The sequence below is a fragment of the Calypte anna genome, chromosome 27 (genome assembly GCF_003957555.1).
Source record: "Calypte anna isolate BGI_N300 chromosome 27, bCalAnn1_v1.p, whole genome shotgun sequence".
Taxonomy (NCBI): Eukaryota; Metazoa; Chordata; class Aves; order Apodiformes; family Trochilidae; genus Calypte; species Calypte anna.
The window spans coordinates 130,281-150,385 of record NC_044272.1 but is presented as its reverse complement, the minus strand read 5'-3'; the positions used below and the strand labels follow the sequence as shown (position 1 = coordinate 150,385).

Here is a 20,105-nt window from a genome sequence, read left to right as displayed (position 1 = left end):
CAGCACAGAGGTTAAGCTCCAGCTCCGCTCCTTGGGGAGGAACCGAGCGCTTTAATGAACCCCGGGAAAAGTTTAATTAAAGTTTAATTGCTCAAAGGGCTCTGAGGAGAAAGAGCGAGGGGCAGCGGCAGGCGCCGCCTCTATGGTAACCTCTATGGTACGAGGAGCCGCCCCCACGGGCGCCTGGAAGACCTCCAGTCCTCCAGCCAATCAGCGAGCGCGCAGGGAAACCAATGAGAGCCCGCCCGAGGACACCGCCCTGCCGGCCCCGCGGGCTACCCCGGATGCTGGTGGGCGGGGCTGCCCGTGGCTCAGCCAATCAGCAGCGCGGGTGTTGTCCCAGGATGCTTCGCGCCGTGCCGGGCCGCAGCCAATCAGCGCGGAGGACGCGGGGGGGACACGGCAAGGTGAGCGGCCCGGGGGCTCCTCTGCTCTCAGAGCCGCCGCTCCGCCCCGCAGAGCGCACCCCGCACCCCGCACAGGTGGGACCCGCGCCCGGCCCCGCTCCGCAGGCCGCGGGGAGAGCCCCGGGGGACGGTGCCCGAGCAGCCCGTGCCCTTCGCTGGAAGGCGGAGGGCGGGAGGAGCGGCCGCGGTTGTCCTGACCCCCCCGAACCCCCCGGGGCTCGGCCCGGAGCGTTGGGCCTTTGGCGGGGGCAGGGAGCGAGTTAGAGGAGGGAAAGAGGGGCAGCTCGGAGCCTGCCCTGGAAAGGGCCCGAGCGAGGATTGAGGGAGGGAGGGCAGTGGGGGGGGCACGGAGCCCTTCGAGGGGCCGGGGAGGGGGGGAAGGCTCAGGCAGAGCTCGGGGGTGGCTGCGGTGGTCGTGTGGGGGAGGGCAGCCCTGAGAGGGAGGTGGGAATGGCGGGAATGGCGCTGGAGTTCTCATTTCTCTGTGGTTTGTTCCTTTACCTGCCGCAGGTTAAGCAAAATGCAGGCTCCCGTCGCTCTGCTCAGCTCTCCAGCTCTGGTAGGTCGCCTGTGCCATTGGTTTGTTGCAGAGGGTTTCAGTAAGAGAGGGAGGGTCTAGGGGGGGGGTGCTGGGGCAGGAGGCTGCCTGGGACCCCCTGAGTTGGGGGGGATCCTGGGGGGTTTGGGTTTGCTGTGGGTTTAACAAGAAGGGGAAACAAGGTCACCTCTGGTGACCTGGGGGTGGTTCCCACCATCTTGGGAGATGTGTAGTGAGCTGCAGGCCCGGGGCTCTCTCTGAAGCTCAGCTTGCTGCTGGTCAGACACCCTCAGCTGCTCTTCTCTTTCAAGCTCAAAGTTAGGAAGAAGCTGATGGGTGTGGGAAGGGCCGAGCTGTGGCACCTCTGGTGCTGCTGCTCATGGATCTCAACCACCTGGCTGCAGCAGAAGCCCTCTGCATTGGGGGATGCCTTTGCTTTTGAGGCTTCTCTCATGTAAAGCCTCCAGGACTGTTTGGTTTTCGTTGGATCAGGTTTGGGGATCAGGAATTAATTTCCTCTTCGTTTCCTTCCAGCTCCGGTGCTGCTCCAGGGCTCTGGCCAGCCCAGTGTCAGTGTCTGTTTTCAGCAGACCTGAGCTTTCCACTCTACAGGTGAGAGTTGGAGGTGTTTGTGCCCGTGCTGCCCCTGATCCAGGGTGGTTCCTCCTGGGATGGGGGGGGAAATTCCCCTCTCTGCTCACACAGAGCCCGGACCAGTGACAGCCTGGCTGATCTTTCTCTTGATCGGAGAAGCAGCAGCTGTGAAATTGGATTAAACTTGAGGTTCCTGCTTTGCAGTGTCTCATTCCCCTCTCTCTGCTCCCTGTCCCACAGCCAGCTGGGGTTCCCCACCCCCAGCCCCCCCGCAGGGAGCTCCAGACCAGCTCCATCTCCAGGGACATCGACACCGCTGCCAAATTCATTGGTGCTGGAGCTGCCACCGTGGGGGTGGCTGGGTCAGGAGCAGGGATTGGGACAGTGTTTGGCAGCTTGATCATTGGCTATGCCAGGTAAGAACCTGGCAGGGGATTGGTTCCCTTCTCCCAGCACTGGGTTGGATTCCTCTGCTGGGGAATGCATCTCAGCACCTGGAGGAGCAGGGTTAGGGGCAGCAGCTCTCTGTGGGGTAGGAAGTGGTGGTTGGAATCCATTCCTCTGTGAAAATAAACAAGAAAGGGGCTGAATTGTTTGAATCCACCAGGTCTGACCTCAGAATGAGGAGGCTGCTCTGGGGGGCTTGCTGGAAGCAGCACAGCACTGCTGGTGGGGACTGGGTTGGTCCCAGCAGGGGAGGTGAAATCAACCTCCAGACCAGGGAACCTTGGTGCAAACCAAGGAAAACTGAAGGGTTTCTCCCCCCAGGAAACTGCCTTGCACCCCAAAATCCATGGCTGCAATGGGGTAACTCTGCTTTTCTCTGGGTTTCCTCCCCTCAGGAATCCCTCCCTCAAGCAGCAGCTCTTCTCCTACGCCATCCTGGGCTTTGCCCTCTCCGAGGCCATGGGGCTCTTCTGCCTGATGGTGGCATTCCTCATCCTCTTTGCTATGTGACACCTCCTGCTCCTGCCCGGGGCCTCCATCCCTCTGTGCTCTGCGGGTCGAGTCTGCTTCCACCAGAGACTTCCAGACTGACAATTAAAGAAAAGATTTCTCTAAATAAACTGGTGGCTTTTTTCCTCTCTGTTCTGCTCCGTTGGTGGGACGTGCTGGGAGACACTACAGGAAAGCTGGGAAAGAATTTTTCACTCTAGTGATGAGGGGTTTGAAGTGGCAGAGGGGAGGCTGGGGTTGGACAAGAGGGAGAAATCCTTTGGGGTGAGGGTGCTGAGCCCCTGGGTGCCCCCAGAAGCTGTGGCTGCCCCATCCCTGGCAGTGCCCAAGGTTGGATGGGGCTTGGAGCCCCCTGGGCTGTGGGAGGGGTCCCTGAGCATGGCAGGGGGGACACTGGGGGGGCTTTAAGGTCCCTTCCAGCCAGCAGAGTGACCCTCTGTGCCTCCAGCAGTGCCAGCAGTGTTTGTACAACCCAGGGAGAACACAAGGACAGGGCTGAGTTTCCTTTCCCCAGGCAGAGCTGCTCCCAAGGTCAAGCTCTTCCCCTCCTCCCTGGAAGCATCACTGGACACAAAGGGATCTCAGCTGAGGTTTAGGTTTCTTTTTTTTTTTTCCCCATCAACACTGCAGCTGGGTCAGAAGTTGGAGTGCACGTGGGAGAAGCATTTCCAGAATCTCACCCAGGTCTCAGAGCTGGAGGTAAAAGCTGGGGTGCAGGGGGTGCTGGGGGGGCTCAGCTGAGCTGCTCGAGGGAATTCCAGCTCTGGAAGCCTCTGGAGAGAGGTTGGGACCTCTGGGGACAGGAGCACCGAGCAAGAGCTGCTGCAGATTCCTCTGGGGGAGGAAGGGGACTCCTAAAACCCACCTGCCCTGGGGACTTGCTGGAGAAAAGAACTTCAGGAGGAGTTGGGTGAAGGAGGGGAAATCCCACACGGGGCTCATGGGGATGAACCTGTGGCAGGGACCAGGAACCTCCTCAGGGAGCTGCTGGAGCTGGCAGGCAGAGGACTCGGGAATGCAACACCCCGAGGCAGTTCCCTTCATCCCCCTTCATCCCTTATTTCCCTTCGTTCCTCTTCCCACGCCCAGGGGGAGCAGTGACCCCCCCGCTGCTTCTGGAGCAGAACCGGCCTTGGGGCTGAATCCCCCTGCTTGGGGCTCACCCCACAGTGTCACCGGGCGGTGCTGTGCAGGTGACAGATGGGCCTTGTAGGCAAGAAGTGGAGCTTCAGAACCCCCCGGACCGGAGCGGACCGGGACCACCTCTCCCCCCCCCGGACCTTCCCTTCCCTCACCCTGGGGCTGGAGGACTGCGGCTCCAGGTGCTGCGCGGAGCTTTGGGCGCAGCCGGAGGCATTGCCCGTTCCCCGGCTAAGGTGCCGGAGCTGCAGCCGCTCCCCAAACTTCAGCTTTTTCCACAAAAAAATAAAATAAAATAAAATTAAAAAAAAAAAATAATAATAATAATAATAATAATAATAATAAAAAAATCCCGCATTGTCCTTTCTGCCTCCTCCAGCAGCAGGGGGCGCTGCTCCGCAGAGCTACGCTCTAACCCGCACCGGGAGAGGCGTCTCCGTGGTTGGTAGGGACGCTCTGTCCTCCGCGGGAAGACTCTATGGTGAAAGGTGGGAGTAGTTTGCGACGAAAGTGGGAGGGTGGGAGGGAGGCGGCGCTCTGGCCGGCGCTCGGTGGTGGAGGAGGTGCCCGGCGGGGGCCGCTCTGGCCGGCGGACTCGCTGGTGCGGAGTCCCGGAAGCGGCGTTCCCCAAGGCCCGGAATGGCGGAGAGTCCGGCGGCCGAGGAGGCGGCCCCGGCCGCGGTGCTGGCGGCGACGGGCAGCGGGGGCACCTCGGCCGGCCCGGGGGCTGGCACTGGAAGCCCCGGAGTTTTCATCCCGGCTGAGCTGTGGGCGGCGGCGGGTTTCGGCGCTGCGACACCGGGAAGCGGCGGAGCCCCGGGAAGCGGCGGAGCCCCCATCGCGGCGGCAGCGGCGGCGGCGGGGGCCGCGCTCCTCACGCACTCCGCCTTCTGGGATCCTACGGTCAGCGGGGACTGGGACAGCGAGCGGCCCAGCCCGGCCTGCCTCCTGCGGATCAAACGGTGAGAGAACCAACCGGGCCCGGTACCGGTACCGACCTGGCAGGTGACTCCGCTGCTTCCGGCCCCGCGGGGCCCCCCGGGCCTTAACGGCAGTGGGAGCCCCGGGCTGTGGGGGGGTGGAACCGGGTACCGAGCCGGGGTTCGGGAGGCGGCAGGGACTCTGAGCTCGTCCCCGGTCCCCGCGGGGCTGTGACCGATCCCGGAGCCTTCCCAGCGGTCCGGCCTGGGGGCAGCCCCTGTCCCCCCTCTTCCCCGGGGCTTTCCTGAGCACAAACCCCGTGTGTCCCCCACCTCTGTCTGGGCTCTCCCCTGCCCAGGTGCTTGAGTGAGGATGGAGCCTTAGAGCCGATCCCCAGCCCCCATCTGGGGCTCTTCCTCCATCTGGCCGCAGAGCTTTTGGCTCATCGTGCTGCTCCTGCCCTGCCTGGCTGCTCCTCTGAAGCTCTGTTGGATGGGGAGGACAGACGGTTTCTCCATCAACAACGTTCCCATTAAAATCTTTATCCCAAACCCTGATGATTTTGCCTTCCTGCTGCTTCTCACCCTTTGGCTTTGGGAACCCTTCAGGGATCATCTGGCTCTGCCCAGTGTGGCCATGGCCTTTGAGCCCAAGAGCAGTGTGTTCTTTTTATGGTTAGAAACTCTTTTTATGGTTAGAAACTGTTTCTAGGCTCTCTTTCAACAACCTCCTGCTGGTGCAGGTCTCCTTGCCTGCCAGGCCCTTGGTCATCCTTGTTCCAGAACTTGCAGGATATCTTCCCATGATGGCAACAGAGATTTGGGCATTTTCCCAGTCCCATTCCTCCAAAAAGCACTGGCTCTGCTTTTTTCCCAAATAGAACAGGGGAATGGGAGTTTGTCCTGGAGCTTCAGTGCAGCTCTGGTGAGGGGAGGGAGGTTTTATTTTTTTGTGGAGATAAAAGAAGGTACTTGTTGGGTTTCTCTCTGAGCTGTGGGTGATGTGCTGCTTCTCAGTGAACTGAGTCTTGTGGGTGTGCATCCTCCTGAACCCACTGGTTAAACCCAAATGTTTTGGGAAAACACATGGCCCAGTGTGAAGAGGGGAATCCCAGGGAGGGAAAATCAGCCTTGAAACAACAAACTTCACCTAGGAGGGCTTTGAAATGTCTGCCTGTGGGGGGAGTAAGTTTTCCAGCACCACTGTGATCTGTGGTGAAAGCCAAGCTGGCAGGTTGGCAAGGTGTGCCTGGTCTGGAGCCTTCCAGGGTGCTGGTTGTGCTCTTGAAATGCCTCAGCTCTGTTTTGGGGTGGATTAGTTGGAAAAAAACCAAAAACCAAAAACCAAACATCCAGAAAGCAAGCAGAGGCAACAGAAAAATGTCTGTCTGCAAGTTGCCATCTCAGAAGTCTGTCCTTGTCACTCAGGGGCTGGTGAGGGAGGTGTTGGCTAATTCCTCTCTCCTTTGTCCAGGGATATCATGTCCATTTACAAGGAACCCCCCCCAGGAATGTTTGTTGTGCCTGATCCCCACGACATGACCAAGGTAAGAGGAGATTTGGAGCTGGTTCAGCTCTCTGCACGTTGCTGCTGCTGGCTCTGGCAGGCTTTGCCCAAATGGATCTGTGGGGAGGAGTCAGGGGGAGTCTTGTAAGAGCATCCTGAGGCTCCAGTCTTGCTGAGATGGAACAGGAAATAGAAGGAGGTGCTGGAGGAAACTGGCTCCTGTAGAGAAATACCATCAGAGGGATCTGAGGAGCTCCCATAGACAAAGCCAGCTCTGCTTTAGTGGCTCCGTGGCCCATTGGGGTCCTCAGGCAGCTGATTTTATCCTTCCAGTGCTTGAAAATAAATCAGTAGGGCAGCTCAGGGAAGACCTGGAAATGAGAAGTGTCCATGAACAGTGCTGGAGGCTTTGTAACCCTCCTCTGGAAGCTGGAGAGGTTTGATTTTGGGAGATGTGGGCCCTGTCCCTCTGTGGAGCTGTCCACAGGGTTCTCCCAGGTCCCAGGGTTTCCTCCAGGTGTCACCCACCCTCCCACCACATCCCCTCCAGCAGAGCTGCTCCTTAGGAGGGACACAGCCATGGCTGGGGGGCCTCTCCTGCTCCACTTCTTCCCCTCCTGCTTCTTGGGGCTTTTTCCAGGGCTGGGAATTTCCCATTATGTCCAAGGGAATGCAGGGAGCTGGGAGGCAAAGGTTGCTCAAACACTCCTTGATCCAGTGTGGAGAAAGGGCAGCAGCAGCCAGTGGCACCCTACTTGTGTGTGGGGGGGCTGCTTCATTTGGGTTTTTTTCTGTGCTCCACACTTCTGCCCCCCGCTGACCAACCTCAATTTCCCACCTCCCACTTAAACACCTCCCTTGGGGTCCCTGGAGTTTTGGGAGGTGGCACAAAGGGGAGGTCTCTGCAGCCAACCCCCACCTGGGGCATTTTGCTGCCTTCCCTCAGCCTCTGTAAACTGAAAGTGCCAAAATGTCCTTGAAAGGAAACAAAACATCAGCCCTGGGGCTTTCCCCTGGAATCCTGGGGAGGTCATGGGCTCATGGAGGGAGAGGCTGGGATCACCTGGGGAGGAAGCTTCCTTAATAGTTCCAAGGGTGTAGATTTCCTGGTGTCCAGGTTGGGATTTTGGAAGGTAATTAGCATGGAGAGAAGAGGGGTTTTGTTTTGGATCCTGTCAGAGGAAGCAGAGCAATTTGTTTTATTAAAACCAAATCATTGCAGGACTGCAGAACAAGAGGAATGCTCTGGTTTGAGTCAAAATTCTGATTATTTTTTGTTTGTAAAATGAAATATGCTTTTTTTCATATTTGAAATATTTTATTTATTTTATTAAGCAGAGCTTACCAGCTGAGCTGGGATTCAGTCTGGTTTGGACTGCAGAGAGCTGGATGGGAGGCAGCTGTGGCTGACCCTCCAGCCCAAACCTTGCTTTGGGAAACCTCCACTTCCCCCTGGAGTGTGGCAGAGGGGGGGAGAGATCCGTGCAGCAGCTCCTGCTGGGGGTTGGGGCCGGGCTGGGGTGTGCTGGGGCAGCCTGCGGGTGCTGGGGGTGCTGGTGCTGGGGGTGCTGAGGGTGCTGGCCGAGTTTTCGAAGTGGAGCGCAAGACGGGGCTTTTGTTTTCCAGATTCATGCATTGATCACAGGCCCCTTTGACACGCCTTATGAAGGGGGTTTCTTCTTGTTCCTGTTTCGCTGTCCTCCAGATTATCCCATCCACCCACCAAGGGTCAAACTGATGACAACGGGAAATAACACAGTGAGGTTTAACCCCAACTTCTACCGCAATGGGAAAGTCTGCCTGAGTATTCTCGGGTAAGAGGAGGTTTGGGCTGGTTGGGGGGAGGGATCAGGAGGTGGCTGCAGGCTGGGTGCTGCTTTACGTGTCCTTCTCAGTGCCTTCTGCCCTGAGCTTGCCCCAGCCACCTGCTTGGCTGCACCTTCATCCTTCTCTGAGGTCCTGTTCAGAACCAGAGCCCTGACTTTGCCCCAGATGCACCGTGATGCTTCTGAGAAGTTGTACAGAACCAGAACCTTAAAGCAACATTAATTCCTTTACTAAGAAGAGTCTTAAAAGCCCCCGAGTACCAAGCAGGGGAAGTTCAGTGGCCACTGATGCTTTTCTCCTGCTTCCCCTTGCAAAGCCTCAGCCTGAGCACTTCTGTTCCTTCTGCTTTTGCGCTTTGCAGCTCAGTCCTTGATGTTCTTTGGGTGTAGGGTTTTGTGGTTTTAATTTCCTCTCTCCCTGTGGCTTCAAAAAGAAATAAATAAAATGAAAAGCCGCTAAGAACTTCCTTGAGAGCCATTTGACTGCTCTGGACTTCCACCTCCCCATAATACATGGGGCTGAGTGGTGGGTGTCATCATTTACAAGCCTTGCTCCCATCCTGCCTGTTCAGACAGGCACTAGTGCTGCAAATGCTTGTTATTCACCAGCTTGATTTTTTAATTTAAAACAAAGGAAAGGTCCTGGTTGATTGAATGGCTCTGCCAGAGGAACCCTGGTGGGATATTCCCACCCCCAGCTGTGGCAGTTGCCAGCCAAGAAAGGTTTTTGCTGAGGCTCTGGACTGGGCTGTCTGTGGGTTCCTTCTGCTGCAGGGAGGTGGTGAGGGCAGCTGGGTGAGGAAGGGGCTTGGATTGCTGTAGGGATTTGATCAACCAGCAAGAATCTGGCCCTGATGTGGTTATAGGCACCTTGGCTGGGGTGATTTCAGCAGTGCTGTACGTGTGGTGCTGCCAGATGCTGGCCCAGGGCTGGTAGAGTGACATTGTGCTGGGACACGGCACCCTCAGGAGGCTTCCTCATCCAGTCACCTGGTGCAGACACCTGCAAAGCACTGAGATGTGGTGGGCATGTCCATATCTTGAGGGTCTGAACACCCAGCACCTCCTCTACAAGCTGCCTCCTTGCTCTTGCAGTTGTGGCCCTGGCATGGAAGCTGAAATATTGAAGAGCAACCGGAGAGCTTCAGCTTGAGCTGAGATGGGAAGCACAGAGGGAGCTGCCAGTAAAAGGATTTAGGAGGAGCATATGTGGGTCAGCACATCCTTGTGAGAAGGGAGACAGGGTATGTGTATCTGGAGCTAGGGTATTAAGGGCAAGCAGCAGAACAGCTTTTTCTGCTGGTGCTTTTTCTGTGCAAAGGTTTTTTTGCTGCCCTGTGTGGCTGAAACAGGCAGCTGACTCCTAGAGCAGAGCATCCATGAGGGGGTTTGGCAGCAGTCCTTGTGCTGAGTGTCTGCTGTGTAGGCTGGGGGAGTTACAGCCTTGTTGGAGCCTTGAAAATCAGATTTCAGTTCTTAAAAGCTGTTGGGTTTCACTCAGGGTAGTGCTGGTGTAGCTTGTCTTGCCCCAGGCATCTGTGCAGGATGATAGCCATAAAGTGCCCTGGAAAGTGCTCAGAAATGTTACTTTTTCTCAGCTCACACATGATGCCCTGTGTGTGGAGTGAAGTTTACCAGCCCCTCTTATCTTGCTCAAGTTCAGATGCTCTTTTGCTTGAGAGAATGATTTACTCTGACCTTGAAAACCTGCTCAGTGCCCAGAGCTTTCTGTAGCAGCTGTTCCTTTTCCTGGCTGTGGTTTCCCAGTGGAGGGGTGGTGCTGATTGGGCCAGTCCTACATTGTTTAATTGCTGCTTTTCTGTTTTAATAAATCAGCACCTGGACCGGGCCTGCATGGAGCCCAGCACAGAGCATCTCTTCAGTCCTCATCTCCATCCAGTCTCTTATGACTGAGAACCCTTACCACAACGAGCCAGGCTTTGAGCAGGTGAGAGTCTGAGGTTGGATCATCTCTGGGGCTGCAGATATTTGTCTCTTCTTTTTTACACCTTGCTCCTGGTGGCAAATCCCCTTCTGGAAAGGGTGACAAAAATAGGTTATGTGGCTTAGCTCCTTTCCAGCTCTCTCTGCCTCTTTGTCAAAGCTTGAGCAGGAGTTACAAGGGAGCTCTGAGCCCCAGGTAAGGTCACAGGACAGCAGGAGGCATTGGAGAAGCTGCTGGGGAGGTGGGACAGCTCTTCATTTATCTGCTGCATGACTCCTGAATTGGTTTCCTTGGGACATGTTGTCACACAGGAACCAAACTGCTCCAGGTTTTCGTGGTTTTCCAGCAGGTCAGAGAGAGGCAGGTTTCTCTGCTAGCTTTACCAGCTGACCAGTCTCCACAGCTGCCTGAATCTGAGGCTCTGGAGGGATGGAAAATCTTGCCAGCTTTTCATTTGCAGTACAAATGAGCTCAGCACACACTGGTTTGTGCACCAGTGAGATTCATCAGGCACAGGAGGGAGAGACCAGGAACCATTGCAGTCATGTGGACTCACTGGCCCAAATTCTATTTCCAGGAGAGGCACCCTGGGGACAGCAAGAACTATAACGAGTGCATTCGGCACGAGACCATCCGTGTGGCAGTGTGTGACATGCTGGAAGGAAAGTGTCCCTGTCCTGAGCCACTACGGTATGGAAAGGAGGCATGGAAGGGGAATAAGTGGGTGTGAGGAAGCAGAATAAACCTCTCTAGCTGCCCTTCTTGAAATCCTGAGAGTTGCTTCAGGGAAGAGCAAGTCTGTAGCTCTCCCTGGGTGGGTTTGTTTCCCCTGCAGTGGGTGACTGCATCTGCGTGGTGCTCGGGAGCTGTGGGTTGGTTGGACAAGGGCTGTGTTAATGTGCACCCTTGTGTTGGAGAAGAATTGCCCCTTGTTTTGTGGGGAAAAAACATAACCTCAGAGGGGAGGGGGGCTGCCCCAGCTGTTGTGGAAACATGTGTGAATCTCCAGCTGCAGGGATGTGGTGGTTTCTTTTGTTCTGGGTCCTGCCTCACTCTGCCCCCTTGGCTGTGTGGGGCAGGGTCCACACTGATGACAGGAACTGGAGCTCAGTGGGGTGCAGTGCCCCTGGCTGGTGGCATTGGTGTCACACTGATTTCATGCTTACTGTTTGCTCTCTCCTTGTCCTCAGGGGTGTCATGGAGAAATCCTTCATGGAATACTATGACTTCTATGAAGGGGTGTGTAAAGAGAGGCTCTATCTCCAAGGACAGACAATGCAGGTGGGTTGCAGACCATTTTCCTGTTGATAACACTTCCCTGGATAAGGGTGTGTGGCTAGTGACAAACAACAAAGTGCAGCACACAGAGGTTCATGGGGTGGATCTGGAGCTTTTCTATGTTTTCAAGGCTGTTTTGACTTCTCAAAGTGCTGGACCAGGCAAGCAGGCACTCCCTTCAGCAGTGGAACCTCTCCAGTTTGTGTTGAGCAGGGAAGGCACAAGCCCCTTATCCAGGGCTGGTGGCAGCTGAACTCCATTGCAGTATTTTCCTATTGGGTCATTGCTGGAGCTTCTCTTTTTCTGAGGTTCCTTTGCTTATCCAGCAGACAGCAACTTTTCTCTGTCACAGGAGATTGCAAGTGGCTGACTGAGTCAAAAGTTACTGGAGGAGGAGGAGGGAAGGGGTGGGGGAAGTGACAGTTTGCCAGACACAGCTAGACAGGTTGAGCACAGGGGGTTGTTCTGCAGGAAAGTACTTTAAAGAATAGGTTAGCAGACTATTTGCATATGAACAGATGTGTCTTCCTGCCTCATCAGCAACCTCTTGTCTGATTCACTGAGAAATTCCACAACTAAGAAAAAGATGGAGGAGGTTGATTTATTGATCTTGTGTCTCTGAGCCCTCTTTTCTTGTCAGTGCCTTGGCTGGCTGGGTGTTTCAGGAATGAAAAGCATTCCCAAAGCAGGAGAGTTGATGTTTGCAGTCAGAAATTCCCTTGAGGAAGGTCAGGGTCTGCAGAATGCTGAACTGAAGGCTGTGTAGTGAACTTTGGTGACATTGTCACGTGTGGTCCACTGGGTCTTTATCTCTGGGGCCACAGGCTGGCTTGTAGCAAAGATTCCCATCAGGTAGGACAACATAAACTCACACACCATCTTACCCAATCACTGTGTGGGTTTTTTGGTTTTTTTTTTTTTTTGGTTTTTTTTCTGTTTTTCTGCCAGGAGGATAATGCTGTTTGCTAACAGCCTGCTCTGTGCTTTTCTTCTAGGATCCTTTTGGTGAAAAACGAGGCCACTTTGACTATCAGTCCCTATTAGTACGTTTGCAAGGAATCCGGCAGAAGGTGCAAGAGAAACACCAGCAGGAGAATACAGAAATAGACTCTGAGAGCAGCTCCTCTGAGACAGAGACAGACACTCAAGGGTGCTCTAAAGCTTAGTGCTGCGTTACCAGTGGAGAGGCCAAGCCATGGGGATGTTTCTGTCTTCACATCTGAAAGTACCCCTTGACAGACTCAACAACCAAACCAATGCCAGAGCTGAGAAAACTCCAGGATAGCTTCTGTCTCCTTCTCCTGCTCTGGTGGATAATGCTGAATGAGAAGACTTCATGCTAGACAAAGCCAAGCTTGTGACAGGCTACTCTTAAAAAAGGTACTTACTATGCTAGAAAGCTGGAGCATGTGGCATCAGGTTTGTTGTTTGGTTGTTTTGTTTTTTTGGGGTTTTTTTTGTTTGTTTGTTTTGTTTTGTTTTTTTAGGTTTTTTTTTTAGGTTTGTTTGGTTTTTTTGTTTTTTTGAGACACCTACACTGGTTGTTTTGGGTTTATTTTTTGTTTTGTTTTGGTTTTTTTTCCCCTTTTTCTCCAGTTGATTAAAAAATGAGATCTAGACTGCGAATCCTCTTTACAGCTTTTCTGTTCCTAGACAGTCAGCCCTTCCCTGAGGCTGTGCTGAGCATGGAGCTGGAGCTGTGGGGAGCATTTTGAGTCCAGGGAATTGTTGTCCTGAAAAAAAAAAAATAAAGTGAACTGCCAGCAGGTTGACAGCTCACAGAGCCTGTGCCTGGGCAAAACCTTTTTGTGTGTGATGGGAGAGCTGGAGTCTGTCTGCTCTCTGGAGCCCATCTACCTGGTGTCTTTCTTCTAGATGCTGTTCTAGGCAGACCAAAGAGAAAAGAGCAGTGGTGGAATCTGGGCTCCTTTATTCAAAGCTTTACTCAAGCTCTGGCTGACTTTGTCCCACTGAGATTTCAGGCACAAAGTAAGGGGCAGAGGGAAAGTGGAAACTTGCAGGAATGCATTTGTGGAGTGCAGGCCTCTTCCTCCTGGCCTTTTGGGGAAGGGAGGATGAGAAAACTTAAGTCTAGTTTGTGTATTACTTTTTTAAGGTGTTGATTTGAACTTCACATTCTAGAAATACTTTCTTTTGGCTGCTCTGAACGGAGCTGTTCTGTTTCCTGAACTGCAGCACTCTTGGCTTTCCACCTCACCACTCACTGTAGCCTTTTTTGTCCCTCCCTTCCTCTTCCTGCCACCCCACTCCCCACTGTTCCCTCAGGCTGGAGGGGCAATTCTAGTTAAGGAAGCTGCTGGTTCTGGGTGGAGTTCTTCAGAGGTGGACACCTTGTTACTGCTAAGTTCCTTTGCCAAACTTGGGGCCTAAAGTTTAACACTTGAATGCTTTGGAGGTTTGAAGCAGCAGCTTTCATTCTTGGTGAAGGTCAGGCTCCTGGGAGAGGGGTCTGCTGGCTGCAGGTGGATGTCAGAGACAGACCCAGTTTCTCCAGGAGGATGAGCCTTGGTGAGGATTGCTTGGAGCAGTATAACGTTTTGTGGATAAAGAGTTTAATCCTCTTTTTTAAATTCTTATTATTTAAAGCTAAGCACAAAGTTGCACATTGGCCCTCGTTTCCTTCAAGACCTTTCCCAGCAGCTCAGCCCTGTTTCAGGCTCCTGGTGGTGGTGGGAGAACTTCCAAGAGTCATCCTTGCTCTAAAACAAGCTCAGGAGAGAGGGGCCAGACCCCCCCTGCCATGCCCTGCTGAGACAGGCAGTGTCCTGTGCCTCATGGGTTATTTTCAGTCTGATTTTCTATCTACTCTTGTGGAACTTGGAAGGCTGCACACCACTGCTTCAGCAGCTCTGAGAGGTGAAAACATTTCTGAATTGTTCAGGTGCCACTGAACAACTTGGGAACCTTTTTTTTTTTATGTTTTAAGTTTCCCCTTTAGCAAGCAAACTCCCCTGGTCTGTCATTGGCTTGATTTAGGCTTAAACCCCATCTTCCCAGGAGGTAAAGCTGAACTGACCCAGGACTCACTCAAAACACACACACCCCCCAGAGAAGAGGAAAGCAAAGGGTGCTCACCTTGAAGGGGAGGTCTGGGGGAGGCAGAGGGGTCTCACAAGGAGTCATGAGCTTCTTGACTGCCTCTTCAATCCCACTGTAAATGTCACATTGGTTTTTTTCACCCTTCGTCGTGGGTAGAGCTGTGCCTCTGCCCCTGCCCCAAGGCAGAGCTGGTTCTGAAATCTGTTTGTGATGCATGTGGCATTTCCCATCCACCAGTAAAAAGGAAAACAAGAAAATGCCTTATCGTGGACACTACTCACATAACTAGCATGTGGCTGTAAGAGAGGTGTTAGTTTTCTAGCTCTAATCTTGTCTGTCCTACCATTTCTGAATGTTGCCATTTCAAAGTGACAATCCTCAACTGACTGCTCTAGGCAGAGATGTTTTAGCAACAGATTTTTAGATCTAATTGAGTTGAAAAAAATATATGCACAAGAGTCACTCTTAAGATACCTTGTTTATATACTATTGTACATAAGATTTTTTTTTTTTTTTTTTTGTGCAATAAAGTTTGTTTTGGCAGAATCTAGCCTGTGGTCCTCCTTAGTGGAACAACTCCACAAGGCAGAGAGGATGACAAGAGCAGTTCTTAGAGGCACTGCTGGCTCTGGCATTCTTTACAGTCCCATTTGCACCCTCCCAGGCTGCAGCTGCAAGGTCATGTTCCTCTTGTTGTGACCAGGTTGTCTGTACTGGTGAGTGGCATTTCCACCCACAACAGAGGAGAAAATTCAGAGATAAGCATTATTTAGTCCTAGTAAACTTTCCAAGCTGGACACTTCTTATAAAACTTTTATTTCAGGGGATATGCAAATAACCTCACAGGAAGGCTTCTGTACAGGCACAGAACATGAAGCAGTCAAGGTATTGCCTCCTTGGCTTCCTCTGGAGTGATTTCCTGAGAGTAGAGCTCTGTGAAGAGAGCAGGCAGCCAGTACTGAGGTTCTCCCACTGCCTGTGTGTCCAGCCAGGCCATTCCTTCCTTCAGCAAGTGTTCCTGCACAAAGAGAGGGGAAACTGGGAGTGAAACTGAACTAAATGGCTGAGAAACCACTTGCAGGAGAGGCCTGACCCCACATTTACACTGGGGTAAGGGAGCGTGTAGAACTGGGGCACTCAACTGGGAGAAATATGGTTGGGACATCCAGCCATGGAGGACCTGAGCTAATAAGGTTCAAGTTTAAAGGGAGATCCGTGAAGCCACAGAATTATCTACAGCTTCTGAGATGCTGCTTTCCTCACCCTGTGTTTACGTGGGGCCTTTGGTCTAGCAGCCAGGGTAGGATCCCCTGGGCACCCCTTGTGAACTGTCTGCTGCAGCAGTCACACTGCACTCCACTGTGCACAAGAGACCTTCACACCTACCAGCACTTGCTTTGCACGTTCTGTCTCCCACTTCAGGCTGGACTTGATCTCACTGACTGTTACATAGCCCTTTTTCTGAAAGGAGAGGAAAAAATTACAGTGTGCTTACAGTCAGGGCTTGAATCCAGAGTTTAGAAGTGTGGAGAATTTTGCCTGCAGGCCTGGTGTCATCACAGTTCCCTGGCATGGAAGCATCAGTTTATTTCAACGTGGTTTTATCTGAAAATCTCCTGGCTCAGTACCTCTGCCAGCTGCAAGACAACAGTGTGATCCATGTTGAGTTCAGCTGGTACCGACTGGATCAGGTATGTTCCACCAACAGGGATGATCCCAAAGCCATTCCCCAAGACCTTCAGTTTCTTGATTGCACGGAGGAGATCATCCCTGAGGAGTCAGAGGGTCAATGCAAGGCTTGGAAGCAAGAGCCCCTCTCAAGCTGCACACTGTGTGCTGCACCTGAGGAGCAGGAGCTCTGAGCAGTGAGAGCTCCTTGGAGCTTGCTGCAGCTTCAGGTAATCAACAGCTGAAACTGGGTTTTAGAAAGCAATTAAGAAATTAGTTTGCACTACCCCCCTGTGGAAGGACAGGCTTGGATTAGCTTGGATTAGAGACACCTGAGCTGCAAGTGCTGAACTTTCAAATCCAGCCCCATCAGTGATCAGGGTGAGTTGTGTCCTGTACCTCCTGCAGTGAGCTGGAGCTGCCCCCTCCTGCCAGCTGAGGCCACAGCAGCTCCAGCAGAGTGGCACTGGGAGCCCTGGATTTGTGGGAGATTAATGGTCTCCAGCTCAAGGCAACAGGGCTTTATTTCTCAGGGAAAGCAACCTGCTGCTTTCTGGAGTCATGAGTGGTGGGTAAGTGGCTCCAGGAGTTAAATTTGGAGTCCAATTAACAGCAGCACCTTCAAGCACTTCCATCACCCTCTTTTCTTCCCTGACTGCTGCTTCATTCCCTTTTTTTTTTTTTTTGGGATCCCTGGACACTCACTGGCTGACATCCTGAGCAAACTTCCCTCTTCCCTTCAGCACTTGCTGATGAAGTTCTTCCAGTGTTATCAGACCTAGAAGGCAACAAGAGGGCACAGGAAAACATCACTGCACAGCAAAGAAAACTCCATCAAGAGCAACCAAGAGTCCTTTGTGCATTTGCCACTGGCTCACCCCCTCTTCCATCTGGAAATCGATGAAGATGGGTGATGGTCACATGCTGGAGAAACAAAACAAAGCTTTTGGGGCACAATGAAGACAAAACTGCTGTCTGAGTAATTTGGGAAATGTAGCAAAGAACACTACACCAAGACCTTGACTTATTTCCCACTGGGAAAAGGAAAACTCCCCCTTGCTGTAACTCCCAGAGCTGGTGGGGTCCTCACCTCCATTCCTGTGTTTCAGAGCCAGGCAAACTTCAATGATCTGCACACCCAGTTCATAGTAAAAATCTCCAACTCCCAACATCTCTGACCAGAATCCTTTCCCAGCTGTGAAGTGAGAAAGGGGAGGAAAAACACTCAGCAAAAATATCATTCTGAAACAATTCCTGGTGTCAAGTAGGCTGCTCACAAAGCTTTGTGAGGACCCTCAGCTCTGTCAGGCTCCATTTTGCTCATCCCCACCCATTTTCTCCCACCCTTTCACGAAATCACACCCAAAGGTCCCCCACACCCATTACCAAACCCCACCACGAAACAAACCCCAGGAATCAAAATCAAACCCCAAAAATCAAACCCCATCTGTTATCCTCCAGGGAACTCCAGCATCACCGAGTTCTTTACAGGATGAGAACAGGGAGAGGGACCCTCAGCCCTTCACCCCTGGGCCTGCTCCTCACATGCCAGAGGATCCACACCAATCGTGGCACACATGTCCTGGAACTGGACCCGGAACTCAGGGTTTTTACGGATCTCTTGCTTGTGTTTGCTGGCAAACTCTTCTAAGTTGGTCTTAAACATGTCCAGCTGCTTGGACATCTACAAGGGAATTGCAGAGAAGCTTTTTTTTGTTTGTTTGTTTTCATGTTTAATGCAAGGCCTCAAGAAACACTCAGCTCTCCACCATGGTGCCTGCCCCGTGGTATTAGAAGAAGAAAATGATAAAAAAAAAAATCACTCCATGAAGTCAGAATGCTTCAATTACTACAAACCAGAATCAGTGGAGTTGAGGCAAAGAGATGTGAACTGAGAGAGAAGTGGGGCAGCACTTTTAGGTAAGTGGGGCAAAAACAATTCTACAGAACCAAAGTGGGGCTGAGGTTGAGAAGGGAAAGCAGAACCAGGTCTGTGGCAAAGCCCACAGCCCCCTGGAGGGAATGTAACCCCCTGTGTGCCAGGGGGATCCACTCTGTTTGTGGATAATGCCCTGGAAACCACAGCAGAGGAAAAGGAAGCCCCAGGTTTGCAGCTGGGTGACACCCATGGTTCCTCCTGCTGCTGGGGCAGGGGACACCTCAGAAGCTCCCACCTGGGCCAACTGATCTTCAGCCAGGACCGTCCCTCGCTCCTTGTACTTGGCCTACAAGAGGAAAAAAGGGGAGGGTGGAGAGATGGGAGAGGGAGCAGAAACCGAACCTGGAGGAGGCTCCTCAGGGGGCTGAAGCACCAGGACCAGCACCAAGCAGGGAGGCACCGGGACCCTCGGGGCTCCCATCCCGGGCTTGGAGCAGGGTGGGGAGGGGCGTGGGGCCCCACGCTGCTCCCCAGCCGGCATCGTGGGGGCCCGGTGCCCCCTCCTCCCAGGGACAGAACCTCCCCCAGGGTCCTTCACACGGGCAGGGGGGGCCGGGTCCCATTCCCACGGGGCTGACACCCCCCGGTACCGGGCCTGGCAGCCTCCCACAGGCCGGTCCCGCCGCCCCCGGGGGCTGACACACCCCCAGCCCATCCCGGCCGCCCCTCTCCCCCTCACCCCCGGCGGGGTCTCCCCCATCACCTCCGCCAGCTTCTTCTTGGCGATGGCGCCCGCGCCCACCCCCCGCCGGTGCATCCCGGACCCGCCGCGCTCCTCCTGACGTCATCTCCCTGCGACGGGCGCGGCCGTGACGTGGGCGGGGGATGTGGGGGGGCTGCGGGTGGCCCCCGGGACCTCCCGGAGCGTCTGAGGGGCACGGGGGGGGAAACCGGAGCCCCAGGGGGGGGTTTGTGGTGTGCAGGGTGGGGTGAGGCCCTTCGGGGCCTTGGGGAACAGCGGGGAGGGGGAGAGGCCCCGTTTAGGGGGGTTGGGGCTGCTCTGCCGGTGTCCCCTCCCTCTCCGGGGTGGGGGTGACCCCACTGGGGGGCTTCAATCTCCCCCGGAGTGGGGAAGCCCCGCTTTGACTGGGGGTGAACCCCCTGGTGGAGGTAAACTCCTGATTTTGGGGTTGGGTCCCCTCTGTGGGAGGGGGTGACCCTCACTGGAAGGATTTTAATGCCCCTCAGAATGGGGGGGGGGGGTTAAATTTAATTAATTTTTTTTTTTTTAATTATTGCCCAGTTGCAGGTCCTAAAGACACAAAACCCCCTTGGATCAGGATCAGTGTGGCAGGTCAGTCAGCTGGGGGCCTTGTTTGGAAGGACACTTCTTTAAAAAAAGCAATTCAGGAATATTTTATGGTTCATCCCCCAAATCAAGGTATACTGAACCTTATTTCACCTTCAGAGAAAACTTTATTGCTTGCATTAGCAAAAGAGAGAACATGCAGAGAACAGAGAGAACAGGAGACATTTTCCTCCTGAAGTGCCTTGCCAGGATGAAGAGGGGGCTCCTCAGGAAGGTCCTGGAGTTACACAATCCTAACAGCAGAAGTGGGAGAGAAAAAACATAAATTCCTGTGCACTTGACCCATTTTCCTTTGGTTCCTGTTCAGAAATGAGGCAGAGCTTGCTGCCTGCTGCACCCCCTCTGATCCCTTGCCAATCCATACTGATAGCAAGGTGTGTATCCAAGTTAGTGCCTCATAGTAAATACCTGCAGGTTTTTGGGTACAAACCAGCAGCTGGCTGGAGGAGGGAGATGCCAATCAGTGTTTCTCTGCAGGAAAAGCTGCAGCATGAGCTCAGCAGTTGTTTGTTTGCTCTGGGCACTCAGCTCACCTTGTCTGACCATGCTGCATGGAACTGTCTGGAGCACAGAGCTGCCTCTTATTTCTAACCTGCATTTATTCATGGCTAGTTCATCCCTTTCTGTTCCTATGCCAACTTTTGCCATTAGCACAGACAGCTCTTTTCTTGCTCTGGGGGTTGTTTTGGGGGTTTTTTACATTTTTTTTTCCTAGGTGACTTTGTCTCTCTCAGCCTTCCTTTTCCTCAGCTAAGCCCAGGATGGGTTTGCCATTCCCTCCTGCACCTTTTGCATCCTCATTTCTTGTTCTCTTTCTCCCTGAGTGCCTTTCATAGCAGTGTTCAAAGCACAGGAAGAGCATTTCCTGTGAGTGGTCTGATGAACACCTCCTGTTCTCGTTTAAAGAAGGGGAAAGGGATCCAGTAATTTGTTGAGAGGTGTGTTCCTCCATGGCTTTGTTCATCCATGGGCTGAAGGGGTTTTTGCAGAACCAAACTTTGGTCCAGCCTCTGAACT

The 20,105-nt window shown here is 53.5% G+C and overlaps 3 protein-coding genes across 6 annotated transcripts; 2 read left to right on the top strand and 1 right to left on the bottom strand.

Annotated features, from left to right (window-relative positions):
• The first annotated feature begins 269 nt into the window (after positions 1-269).
• On the top strand, positions 270-2,626 carry ATP5MC1 (ATP synthase membrane subunit c locus 1). 4 transcript variants are annotated; one of them, XM_030465788.1, is made up of 5 exons: positions 270-472; positions 915-966; positions 1,480-1,557; positions 1,780-1,955; positions 2,382-2,626. In XM_030465788.1, the coding sequence occupies exons 1-5, from the start codon at positions 285-287 to the stop codon at positions 2,494-2,496; spliced, it is 609 nt and encodes a 202-aa protein (XP_030321648.1). In that variant the 5' UTR covers positions 270-284; the 3' UTR covers positions 2,497-2,626. The 4 variants fall into 4 exon arrangements, with proteins under 4 accessions (XP_030321648.1, XP_030321649.1, XP_030321651.1 ...); XM_030465789.1 differs by having other exon boundaries at positions 308-482; positions 918-966; XM_030465791.1 differs by having other exon boundaries at positions 349-407; positions 918-966.
• Positions 2,627-4,260: 1,634 nt separating this feature from the next.
• UBE2Z (ubiquitin conjugating enzyme E2 Z) lies at positions 4,261-12,385 on the top strand. Its single transcript, XM_030465787.1, has 7 exons — positions 4,261-4,598; positions 6,031-6,103; positions 7,690-7,877; positions 9,726-9,837; positions 10,412-10,524; positions 11,025-11,115; positions 12,108-12,385. The coding sequence occupies exons 1-7, from the start codon at positions 4,276-4,278 to the stop codon at positions 12,276-12,278; spliced, it is 1,071 nt and encodes a 356-aa protein (XP_030321647.1). The 5' UTR covers positions 4,261-4,275; the 3' UTR covers positions 12,279-12,385.
• Positions 12,386-14,956: 2,571 nt separating this feature from the next.
• On the bottom strand, positions 14,957-18,559 carry SNF8 (SNF8 subunit of ESCRT-II). The gene is made up of 8 exons (XM_030465786.1): positions 18,483-18,559; positions 18,015-18,065; positions 17,386-17,524; positions 16,931-17,035; positions 16,546-16,618; positions 15,801-15,942; positions 15,559-15,633; positions 14,957-15,190 (listed from the first exon to the last, which is right to left on the bottom strand). Exons 1-8 carry the CDS (start codon positions 18,534-18,536, stop codon positions 15,053-15,055), a joined length of 777 nt encoding a protein of 258 aa, XP_030321646.1. The 5' UTR covers positions 18,537-18,559; the 3' UTR covers positions 14,957-15,052.
• Positions 18,560-20,105: the final 1,546 nt, after the last annotated feature.